This window comes from Anolis carolinensis, chromosome 2 (genome assembly GCF_035594765.1).
Source record: "Anolis carolinensis isolate JA03-04 chromosome 2, rAnoCar3.1.pri, whole genome shotgun sequence".
Classification (NCBI taxonomy): Eukaryota; Metazoa; Chordata; class Lepidosauria; order Squamata; family Dactyloidae; genus Anolis; species Anolis carolinensis.
This window is the reverse complement of record NC_085842.1, coordinates 166,763,185-166,775,705: the sequence shown is the minus strand read 5'-3', so window position 1 is coordinate 166,775,705 and position 12,521 is coordinate 166,763,185. Positions and strand designations below refer to the sequence as shown.

At 43.1% G+C, this 12,521-nt stretch overlaps 1 protein-coding gene across 2 annotated transcripts in view; it reads left to right on the top strand.

Annotated features, from left to right (window-relative positions):
- mmp19 (matrix metallopeptidase 19) overlaps positions 1-12,521 on the top strand; it is a 49,732-nt gene that overhangs the window by 21,307 nt on the left and 15,904 nt on the right. The window contains exons 2-4 of one of the 2 annotated variants that reach the window (XM_062974040.1): positions 336-1,159; positions 10,637-10,725; positions 10,882-11,012. In XM_062974040.1, coding sequence (XP_062830110.1) covers positions 10,946-11,012 — 67 coding nt within the window. In that variant the 5' untranslated portion in view covers positions 336-1,159; positions 10,637-10,725; positions 10,882-10,945. Of the gene's footprint in view, positions 1-335; positions 1,160-6,802; positions 7,235-10,636; positions 10,726-10,881; positions 11,013-12,521 lie in introns of those variants that run through there. The other variant, XM_003223237.4, reaches the window with a different exon arrangement.

Sequence of the window (12,521 nt, the reverse complement as noted above, 5' to 3'; positions counted from 1 at the left end):
CTGAATTGAAAATGTTACCCTTGATAAGAAAAAAACTAAAGAACTTCCTATCTGTAAAGGTCATTGGGCATGTAAATAAATCTCCTTGAGACCAATGGAGGTTATCTATATCTACTGTCAATGTTTTTTTAATTGATCGTAACACATGCATTTGGAACTTCAAGAGATCCATTTAGAGATTTCTGAGATTCAAAGCAGGACAATACTTCCTGTTCGATTTTGGGACTGTTAAGGAAAAACTATGTAGACTCCATGCAACCTTTGGGCCAGTGGAATCTCCTCTATTGCTCCAATTTTACTGGTGACATCTTGTCTTTTTGTATCCTTGTGTTTAGGTTTTCCCCTGACATGAAGTCTAGTCGTGTCTGACTCTGGAGGTTGGTGCTCATCTTCATTTCTAAGCCAAAGAGCCGGCGTTGTTCGTAGACACCTCCAAGGTCATGTGGCTGGCATGACTGTATGGAGCACCATTACCTCCCCATCGGAGTGGTACCTATTGATTTACTCACATTTACATGTTTTCGAAATGCCATGTTGGCAGAAACTGGGGCTGACAGTGGGAGCTCATTCCACTTAAGCCGCCGACCTTTCGGTCAGCAAGTTCACCAAACTCCTGGAGCGTTTCCATCAGCATTGCCTCAGGAAAATCCTGCAAATCTCTTGGGAAGACAGGCGGACAAATGTCAACGTGCTGGAAGAAGCAAAGACCACCAGCATTGAAGCGATGCTCCTCAGCCATCAACTCCGCTGGACTGGCCACGTCGTCCGAATGCCCGATCACCGTCTCCCAACGGGAAACGTAATGTTGGTGGGCAGGAAAAGAGATTTAAAGATGGGCTCAAAGCCAACCTTAAAAACTGTGGCATAGACACTGAGAACTGGGAAGCCCTGGCCCTTGAGCACTCTAATTGGAGGTCAGCTGTGACCAGCAGTGTTGCGGAGTTCTAAGAGGCACGAATGGAGGGCTTAAAGGAGAAACGTGCCAAGAGGAAGGAGCCAAACCTGACCGAGACCGCCTTCCACCTGGAAACCGATGTCCTCATTGCGGGAGAACATGCAGATCAAGAATAGGTCTCCAGTCACCTGTGGACACACACGCATGACACCGGAAACGGAGGACCATCATCCTCGACCTATGAGGGATCGCCTAAGTAAGTAAGTAAGTATCTGTGCAATAAGGATAGATTGCTCCTACCCTCCCACCCACCACCCAAAGGTTGAGGAAATACCGATAGCAAATAAATGAAGGCAATTTAAGTTTGGATATCCCAGGTTTTCTTGTAAACCTGAAATGTTTACTCACCCACAAAATGGTATCCTTCACAATGTAAACTTCCCAAAATTAATTACAGCAATAGTTGAATCATATTTTTTGCACAAGGAGAGAATTGTTTGACTCATAGTAAGTCACAGAATCTGACTAGGCAGCAAATTGCGTACATCTGACGGCAGCCATGTCCATTTCTATGCTGCCGGTTGATTCACAGGCTGTCTGTTCAGGGTAGGGAGAACTCGTATCAAGGCTTAAACCAAAATATTCTTGAGATAAAGAGAACAGGCTGCAGGAAGACAGATATTTGGCATGCAAAATGGAAATAAGGGTCAAGGGCCTCTGGCGCTGCTCCCCCCCCCCCATTGCAAACATTATGTCATGAAATGGAAAGAAAAGAGAGAAGTCTGTTTGGATGAACTTTTGCCATCTGATCCAAATAGAAACTTGTCCTTTTGGAACTTGGGTGGGTCACTTCACATGGAAATGGAATACAGAGCTATGACAGTACGGCCTATCAAAACTTTTCTAGGCTAGACCAAACCAGATCTTTGCAATGGGGTAGCTAGAGATTCACACCTTCACATTTTTGGGATTTGTAGAAGCCAATGCCTAACTAATGTCGATCATGGGAAAATTTGCATGTTGTCAGCTGCCAGTGTTTAATGTCCAGTATTAGTTTAAACAACCTGCTTTTTAAAATCATGTCAGAAGCAACTTGAGAACGTGCTGCAAGTTGCTTCTGGTGTGAGAGAATTGGCCATCTACAGAGACGTTACCCAGGAGATGCTCGGATGTGTTGCTGGGAGGTTTCCCTCATATCCCTGAAATCGAGCTAAAATTTTGGGGTTCCCTTCTTGGGAAGAGGAACCCAAGGCTCCTTGCTGGCAGTTTTCAGTGATCCTGGCAAGCGGGGAGCCGCTATGAATCAGAATCGCCCTGTCCCCAATAATCTCACCCGCAGACGCGAAGAAAGAGCCCCGAGTTGATGATTTATTCAGTTCAGCTGAAAAGGATGCCAACTGCGATCATTCAACAGGAAGACATAACATGCAGCACGAGAAGTAATCTTTATAATACAGAAAATAAGGTGGCGAGATTTGAAATTCGCACCACGCCTCCCTCGCCTGGCTTCACACTGATTGGTCCTTGAGCGAGTGGCACGAAGCCCTGTCCAATCGGAGGGCTCTCCGCTTTGGCATCTCCGCCAATCAGGGACGAGGGGGCGAGCTGAGCCACAAACAATGAATGGTGAAAGGATTATGAATGAGAAATTGAGTCAATATGCAGAGGGGAAATGCCGAGAGCCCCCATAAATGATTTCATCCCCACAAGCTAGAGCTGACAGACTGGAGCTCACTCAGTCTCGCGGATTCGAACCACCAACCTTCAAGTCAGCAACCCAACCTTCAGGTCAGCAGTTCAGCTGGCACAAGGCTTTAACCCATTGTGCCAACACGGCTCCTGATGAATAAAATCATACGTACATTTAAGTTTTGATGGCTTTGCATTCAGTTAAGATGCTCCTTCAGTTCCTTAAATCATGCTTAACCTTCTCAAAATGCCTAGCTATGAGTTGTCCAACCAAAGAAACTTGCATAACTTTGAATGTTCCTTTTACAGATATAGTTCCATTCCAGGTAGTTAATTACTGTCACAGAATAATTTTTAAAAAGTTAAATTTCTACATCAGAAAGACTTCAAAATAGCTTTAGTTACTTAACAGACACACATATATCCGAATGCCATTAAGCGTCTGCCCTGATGTATGAAGCACAATTTCCTTTTATTCTCTCTGTCTCACTTCAACACCAACGAAATAACAAAAGACAACAGCAAAAGTTATACCAGAAGCATTTAACCATTTGACATTCTTCCTGAACCCTTTAGTGACCCCCACAACTATGTGTGTCACTATCAACTTATGAATTAACTAGGATTTTCTTAGGCAAAGAATACGCAGATGTGATTTCACCAGTTCCTCACTCTAAAATATAGTTTACGACACCTAGTATTCATTGGCAAATCCCATCCAAGTACTATAGGTAAATGTAAAGGTTTCCCCTGACGTTAAGCCCAGTCATGACCCACTCTGGGGGTCGGTGCTCATCTCCATTTCTAAGCCGAAGAGCCAGCATTGTCCATAGACATCTCCAGCTCATGTGGCCGGCATGACTGCATGGAGCACCGTTACCTTCCCGCTGGAGCGATACCTATTGATCTCACATTTGCATGTTTTCGAACTGCTAGGTTGGCAGGAAAGTACTATATACCTATAATTACAGTTACACCAAGAAAGGAGTGCAGTTCTTCCTTGCTAAATTACAGGCACAATGTCATATAGTTACAATGTATATATATATATACTAGTTGTGCCCGGCCACGCGTTGCTGTGGCGAAGTATGGTGGTATGGGAAATAAACTATTGAGGAATTGGTAGTAGTTAAGGTAAAGGGTAAAGGTTTTCTCCTGACATTAAGTCCATTATAAATGGGTTATATAGCTGTGTGGAAGGGCCTTGAGTCTGCACTGCCATATAATCCAGTTCAAGATAATCTGTATTTTATAGGCAGTGTGGAAGAGGCCTAAGTGAGGCCTAACTCTGCCTGTCCCCTGGGCTGAGTGGGTTGCTAGGAGACCAAGTGGGCGGAGCTTAGCCTTCTAACTGGCAGCAATTGGATAAAAACAATTCTTCCTCTCCCTCTAATTAGGACTTTATTTTTCTTTTCTTTTTGTTGTATGAACGTAGAGGCATGGATGAGGGGTTGTGCTGCCAAGTTTATTGTTTCTGGGATGTGTAGTTTTGTCGTTTTGTCCTAGGCCGAAATTTCATTACCCTTTTATATATATAGATGGGAGGAAAGAGTTACAATTGTACTCAGATGACACACCCAACTCTATTACTCCTTTCCACCAAAAGCCAAAGATGTTGCTCTGGTCCTGAACTGGTGCCTGTCATCAGTAATGGACTGGATGAAGGCCAACAAGCTGAATCTAAATCCAGACAAGACAGAGGTCAGTCGGAAGGCAGAACAGGGTATAGGGTTACAGCCTGTGTTGGACGGGGTTACACTCCCCCTGAAGACACAGGTTCATAGTCTGGGGGTAATCCTGAACTAATCCCTGACTCTGGAACTTCAGATGTCGGCAGTGGCCAGGAGCGCCTTCACACAGTTAAAACTCCTGGGCCAGCTGTGCCCGTACCTTGAGATGCCAGATCTGGTAGTCCATGCCTTAGTCACATCCCGACTGGACTACTGCAGCGCTCTCTACATGGGGCTGCATTTGAAGATAGTTCAGAAGTTCAGCTAGTCCAGAGATCAGCAGCCAGGTTACTAACTGGGGCTCCATACAGGGAGAGAACCACTCTCATGTTACGGCAGCTCCACTGGTTGCCGATCTGCTTCCGGGCTAAATACAAAGTGCTGGTTCTTACCTTTAAAGCCCTAAATGGTTTGGGTCCAGGCTATTTGACAAATCACATCTTCCTGTATAAACCATCTCATGCATTGAGGCCAGCAGAGGAGGCCTGCTCTCAGTACCATCCCATGTTAAACATAGCTGGTGGGGACGAGGGAGAAGGCCTTTTCCATGATCACTCCCTGCTTCTGGAACTCCATTCCCAAAGAAATAAAAATGGCCCCCTCCCTCCTATCCTTTAAAAATTGCTAAAGACGTACCTATGCACTTTAGCCTATGGAAAGGAGGAACAGGACATTGTAAGGACAATCTTCCGGGACGTTGGAAACTTTATCTCGACCTGCAGACTGTCATAAATCATCTTAAATTATTTTATTCACATTATGTATTGTGATGTTGTTGGTTTTTATGAGCTTTGTGTTTGTTTAATTTACAAGTTTTATAATGATGTTAACTTGTACTGTCTTTGACCAGTATGTGTTTGTCTAACACGAAGGCATTGAATTTTTGCCTTTTAGCTTGGAAGCCGCCCTGGGGAGTTAGGGTGGTCTATAAATAAAGTTTTATTATTATTAGTTTTATTATTATTGCTTATTATATTAATCACTGCTTGTGGCTGAATGAAAAAAGGTATGCCATGAATCTCAGCAGGATGGATTTCATCTGTACACAGTATTTACTTCTACCACTCTCTCTCACACACATAAGGCCCATTGAACTTTTTTTTAGGAAGCAATGTTTGTGATCCTGGAATTCCTCCCCATTAACCCAGATTGTTTATGATTGCAGATTGCTGTTTGCTCTATTACCATATGACTTGGCTCCCCAGCATGAGTCAATTGCAAGCCGTTTGCTTTGTAAGCATCTTTTTGCAATGTGTCAGATCTATACTTACTGAACTCTAGTTTTTTGTAAGCGCAAGCAGCCAAATAATGACATGTCTATATATGCTTCATTGGGATTTAGGTCTTTTCCAAATCTATAAAAAGGTGTAATTATTCAGCACTATATAAACTGTATTCTGCACATGCTTCAGAACTTGTTTACCTGTCACTTGTCCAAACCAGAATAAAGTTGCATTTTGGTAAATGCTGCTCTCAGATCATGCACTCAGGACCATAATTGGAAAATAAAGTAAAGCAGGAGAACTGAATAGCTGGTCAAAGTCCTCCCTTGGTATCCGCAGAGATTTTATTCCTTTTATCCACTTTGTCTCACTTCAATTCCAATGAAATTACAAGAGGCAGCAGCAAAATCTGTGGATGCTCAAATCCCATTATATACCTTGGCATAGTAAAATGGCATAGTTATGGAGCCCCTGATGGCACAGCAGGTTAAACCGCTGAGCTGCTGAACTTGCTGAACAAAAGGTCAGTGGTAAGAATCCAGGGAGTGGGGTGAGCTCCCGCTGTTAGCCCCAGCTTCTGCCAACCTAGCAATTTGAAAACATGCAAATGTGAGTAGATCAATAGGTATTGCTCCTGCGGGAAGGTAACGGTGCTCCATGCAATCATGCTGGCCACATGACCTTGGAGTTGTCTTTGGACAATGCCGGCTCTTCAGCTTAAAAATGAAGATAAGCACCAACCCCCAGAGTCGGTGACTACTAGACTTAATGTCAAGGGAAAACCTTTACCTTTATTAGTAAAATGCTGTCCCTTATATAACACGGTAAAATCAAGGTTTGCTTTTGGAAGGGCAAGGGGATATTTTAAGCCAGGGATGTTGGAATCTGTGGGTGCAAAATATGGAGGACTATCAGTTATAGTTATAGGATTCATATCCTATGGCCTTCCAGCTGCTATTGGACTACAACTCCCAGAAGTCCATACCAGCATAGCTAATGGTGAGGAATGCTAGGAGTTGCTGTTTAACATCTGGAGAGCACATTATTCCCACTCCTGAGCTAGACCAGGATAGGAATAGGACCTTGCAGCAACAGTGCTTTTCAGTATCTTAATATTGTTTGTGTTTTAAACCTTTCATTTAAAAATGGGCCTGCTGTGGTATTTTTAACAGCAGAATTAACAACGGGACTTTCTCTTGATAGGTCTATGCCAACAAACCAAGTTAGAGATAACTGTTACAACTGAGTATTTATTCTACGAAGAGTTAATATTTAGGGGGAGGGGGGCTCGGGGTTTGTGGTTGCAAAATGTTTGAGTTGGAAATGACTCACTCTGGCTGTTAGGAGATGTATAAACTTGGGAAAGTGGGAGGGAAGGGATGGATGGATTGAGGGAACACAGAGAGGGCAGAGCAGAGCTTGAGCCAGAAAGAGAGAGGACAAGAGAGAAAGGAAGTGAGAAAGAAATCCAGAATTACTTGGCTTGAGTTTCAAAAAAGAGCTGTTTTTCTGTGCAGCTCAGTGGAATAGCCCAGGGTTTCCCTACAACAAGCTGCTGCTTCTTGTTTTTGCCTTTGTACCCTTCAAAGAACCTGGAGATGGGGATGCTGTGGCAAATGCTGCTCTTACACGTCTACGCTTTTGTCCTCTCTGCCAAAGGTGCTGCTGTCACCCGACTGGAGGAGAAAGAAGCCCTGGTATGTAGATCCCAGAATTCCCTGACATGAGAAGCCGTGGACGAGCGGGACGGCATGTTCCGTCCTGACCTACATCCACAATTTGTTATTTTTTTGCCAAGACTTAATTTGAGATTCAGCTTCATTTTTTGTGTCATGCCTTTGTAGAGCTTCTCGTTTATTCCTGACTAGATTTGCAAAGGAATGTTTAATGGACAATTCCCCAGCCCTGTTCCCTTTGGGAATATTTCAATTTCCAAGAGAAAACTTAGGTGACCTGGGCATCCTCCAAGGTCCAAGATCCAAGCTGAATGTGTGTGGTTGGGAGGGCCATGACTTACACAGAGATGGAAAAGGGGAACACTTTAATGGGAAGAGCACACTGTGACAATTCTGATGTGTTTGCAAGATGTGTGTCTATGGTGGAGATGCAGCCTTTATTGGATGTTCCATAGATTAATTTTATTTCTCTTCATAGTTCTCTTGCTCCTTATACGCAACCAACTTTCTTCACTGTTACTGAACCTTGGTCTTGTTTCTTCCTCCGTCTCTTCCAATGAATATCAGTTTGGACAGTTTGTATTTTCCTGTGACACTAGAGCAGTGGTTCTCACCTTCCTAATGCCACGACCCCTTAATACAGTTCCTCATGTTGTGGTGACCCTCAACCATAAAATTATTTTCGTTGCTCCTCCATAACTGTAATTTTGCTATTGTTATGAATCGTAATGTAAAGATCAGATTTGCAGGATGTATTTTCATTCACTGGACCAAATTTGGAACAAATACACAATACCCCCAAATTTGAATAGTGGAGATGTTGAGGGGGATTGATTTTGTTGTTTGGGAGTTGTAGTTACTGGGATTTATAGTTAACCTACAATCAAAGAGCCTTCTCAACTCCACCAATGATGGAATTGAACCAAACCTGACACTCAGAACTCCCATGACCAACAGAAAATAGTGGAAGGGTTTGGTGGGCATTGACCTTGAGTTTGGGAGTTGTAGTTCACCTACATCCAGAGAGCACTGTGGACTCAAACCATGATGGATCTGGACCAAACTTGGCACGAATACTCAATATGCCCAAATGTGAACACTGGTGGAGTTTGGGGAAAATAGACTTTGACATTTGGGAGTTGTCATTGCTGGGATTTACAGTTCAGCTACAATCAAAGAGTCCCTTGAACCCCACCAATGATAGAATTGAGCCAAAGGACAGGTGGAAAAATCTTCAGCCTTCTCTAACAAAGGGGTTGCCTAAAACCATCAGAAATATGTGTTTTCTGATGGTCTTCAGCAATCCCCCTGAAGCCCCCTCTCAAGCCTGCCAGGGGTCCTGACCCCCAGGTTGAGAAATGCTGCTATATTGTATTTCTCTTCATAGTTCTCTTGCTCCTTTTACTCAATCAACTTCCTTCGCTGTTACTGAACCTTGGTCTTGTTTCTTCCTCTGTCTCTTCTAATGGATATCAATTTGGACAGCTTGTATTTTCCTGTGACACTAGAGAGAGCTTTTAAAATAACTTTTTGGAGTAAAAATATCTCAGAATCCTCTGGGCAGTATTTCCCTGGGGGATCCTGTGAGCTATGACCCACATTAAAAAAACCCTAAGCTTAGGATCCATCGACAATGGTGTGGGTGAAGCATTAATCCTTTTTGCTAGCTTGGCAAGCCAGTTTGGGCACCAGGGAGGTCTCAACCAAGGTTTGTGGGAAATACCAGTGGGAATTCTTGACAATTCTGTGTGGCCTCTCCCAGCATGGGCTGGCACACACTACCCCTTGATTTGTTGGGGCCTCCTTTCTTCTTTTTGCTAAGTTAGCAAGATACTGGTCAGAATATCCCACTAGGAAACCCTGGAGTCTGAGAACAGTTTGCTATTATGCATATGTGCTGGAGTGGAATGAGGCCTTACTGGGAAGGAGGGTAGACTTGTGATTGGGAAAGTCTGCTTAGTTTCACGTTTTATCATGAAGTAGGGAATGGGGACAATGAGTACAAAGTCCTCAGCTTGACTGTAGACCAGTTCAATCACCTTCTTCCTAGTAGGTGTCTAAATGAATGAATGAATGAAAGGACAATATTTCAAGAGAAAGAAAGCGTTAGAGGAGAAAGCATGACTTGACCACAGTGGTCTATGTTTTAGTTACATCCAGAATGGACTACTGTAATGCACTCTACGTGAGGCTGCCTTTGAAGGCGGCTCAGAAACTGCAGTTAGTGCAAATGTCGGCAGCCGGATTACCAACTGGGGCAAGCTTTAGGGAGCATACTACATCCTTTTTAAAGCAGTTCCATTGGTTTCTGACAAGTTTCCAGGCCCAATTCAAAGTGCAGGTGATTACCTATAAAGCCCTATACGTTTCAGGGCCAACCTATCTTTGAGACCATATCTCCTTCTATGAACCGGCGTGGAGAGGCTCTTCTCTCGGTCCCACCACCGTCTCAAGTACGGTTGGTGGGGACGAGAGAGAGGGCCTTCTCAGTGGTGGCTCCCCGGCTCTGGAATACCCTCCCTAGAGAGATTAGGTTAGTCCCCGTTCTCCAGGACTTCCGTGCGAGCTTAAAAACATGGCTTTTTAGACAGACCTTTTACCTTGTGTAATCTATGGTCAGTTTTGAGGATCCACCGATCGTGCCACTCCGCGCTGATTTGTTAATTGCAGATAGCCAGCTGTATTCGCAGGTTCTACCGCATTTTAGGAATTTTTTTTACCATTTTATCAGATGGGATTTTATTTTATTCTGTTGTTTTATACTTATGTGCTGTTATATGTTTATGTAGTAAGGTAAAGGTTTTCCCCTGACATTAAGTCTAGGCATGTCTGACTCTGGGAGTTGATGCTCATCTCAGTTTCTAAGACAGAGCCAGCATTGTCCGTAGACACCTCCAAAGTCATGTGGCCGGCATGACTACATGGAGTGCCATTACCTTCCTGCCAGAGCAGTACCTATTGACCTACTCACATTTGCATGTTTTCAAACTGCTAGGTTGGCAGAAGCTGGGGCTAACAGCGGGAGCTCACTCCACTTCCTGGATTTGAGCCGCCGACCTTTCAGTCAGTAAGATCAGCAGCTTAGCTGTTTAACCCGCTACATCACCGGGGGCTCCTTATATGTTTATGTACTGTTGTTTATATGCGGCACTTTGAAGTGTTTCTGTGAGCCGCCCCAAGTCCCTTCAAGGAGATAGTGGCAGGGTATAAATAAAGATTTATTATTATTATTATTATTATTATTATTATTATTATTATTATTATTAACCACATGAAACCCCATTCTGTGTTTATTGCCACATAGAGGTAGAGTATACCCACAAGAACACCCATATCTTTGGGACCCTATGCCAATGAACTGTATCGTGGGATGCAGATAAGATGAACAAACTGTTTCAGGTTTTCATATATTTCTCTCTGTAGGATTATTTGCTGCAGTTTGGATACTTACAGAAGCCATTGGAACAGTTCTCAAATAACTTCACGGAAGAAGAGATTGAGGAAGCTTTGAGGTAAAGTGAAAAAAGCACACGACTCATCTTTTCAAAAAGAAAACATTATAAAGTCTTCAATTTTCCCCATCAATAGTTTTCTATTATGTGTAACTTGGAAAGCAATTGCATTGGTATAGCATGGTCTTCTTGACTGCCTCACTTCTGCTTCTGCAGGTCCTTCCAGCTTGCATCAGGATTGCCTGTCACCGGGCGGGTGGATGTGGCAACTCTTTCCCAAATGCGGCAGCCCCGTTGTGGGGTGGAAGACCCGTTCAATGAGAGAACCCTCAAGTATCTGCTCTTGGGTGAGTGTGGCTCAAACTATTCAGTGGATAGAGACAAAGCAGAGACAGCTGGTGGGAGAATGTTCCCTTGGCGCCAAGGACAGATGCCTGGGTTTTGGCATTAAGAAATTACTCTGAACTGCAGAAAATGAAGTTGAGTTGTCTTTAGATGTACAGGTTTTGCAAAATGAAAATCTCCATAACCTTTTGGAGATTTTATGATCTTTGGAAAGGCATGACCTTGTCAGAAGTCACAACCTTTTGAAAAATGATGCCATAACCTCTTGGTAAAAGCATGACCTGTTTTCCTTTTTTTGGGAAAATGGCATTCACCGGGATTCATACAAGGCAATTAGGTTTCTCAGTTGTTAAACTGATGTGCCTAGGTATGTCTTTGAACTGTTAGGGACAAAGATATGCCAATGCACAGCAGAGTTGCAGATATGTTCTTTTTAGTTGCCCAAAAACATCTAGGTAAAGGTAAAGGTTTTCCCCTGATTTTAAGTCCAGTTGTGACCGACTCTGGGGGTTGGTGCTCATCTCCATTTCTAAGCCGAAGAGCCGGCATTGTCCGTAGACACCTCCAAGGTCATGTGGCTGGCATGACTGAATGGAGCACCGTTACCTTCCCGCCGGAGCGGTACCTATTGATCTACTCACATTTGCATGTTTTCAAACTGCTAGGTTGGCAGGAGCTGGGGCTAACAGCGGGCACTCATTCCGCTCCCGGGATTTGAACCTGGCACTTTTTGGTCCGCAAGTTCAGCAGCTCAGCGCTTTAACGCACTGTGCCACATCTACTCTCTCTTAAAATATACTTGGCTTTAAATCATGCTCTCAAGAGACAAAAATAAGCATATTTCTTTAAAAGTAACATAGTTTGTTTACTCACAAACTTGATATATTCAGCATATAGGTACTTTGGTAATCAATCCAGTTACAAATAGGAATTAAAGTAGTGTATATTCTTAGAATCAGTTGTCCATAGTCCAATGGAATCTATTGGCTTCTGTATAGCATACTGTTCCTGCATTGAAGTCTGAAGCACACAGTTTTACTGAAGTCTATACTGAACTGTTCTAAAATGGAGTCTGAGTCCTGAACATGCTCGGTTCTGATCACATGGTTTGTAGCTTCTCCCACAACAAAGAATTACGGTAAAATTGCAAACCAATACACACATATGCAATATAGTAAGCAATCTGAATCATATACACAAGATATAACTAGTAGAGGCTTGAGAAGGTTGCTATTTCCAACACAGATTATAATTAGGGATTGTGTAGTTTGAACTACAGTAGAGTCTCACTTATCCAAGCTAAACGGGCCAGCAGAAGCTTGGATAAGCGAATATCTTGGATAATAAGGAGGGATTAAGGAAAAGCCTATTAAACATCAAATTAGGTTATGATTTTACAAATTAAGCACCAAAACATCATGTTATACAACAAATTTGACAGAAAAAGTAGTTCAATACGCAGTAATGTTATGTTGTAATTACTGTATTTATGAATTTAGCACCAAAATATC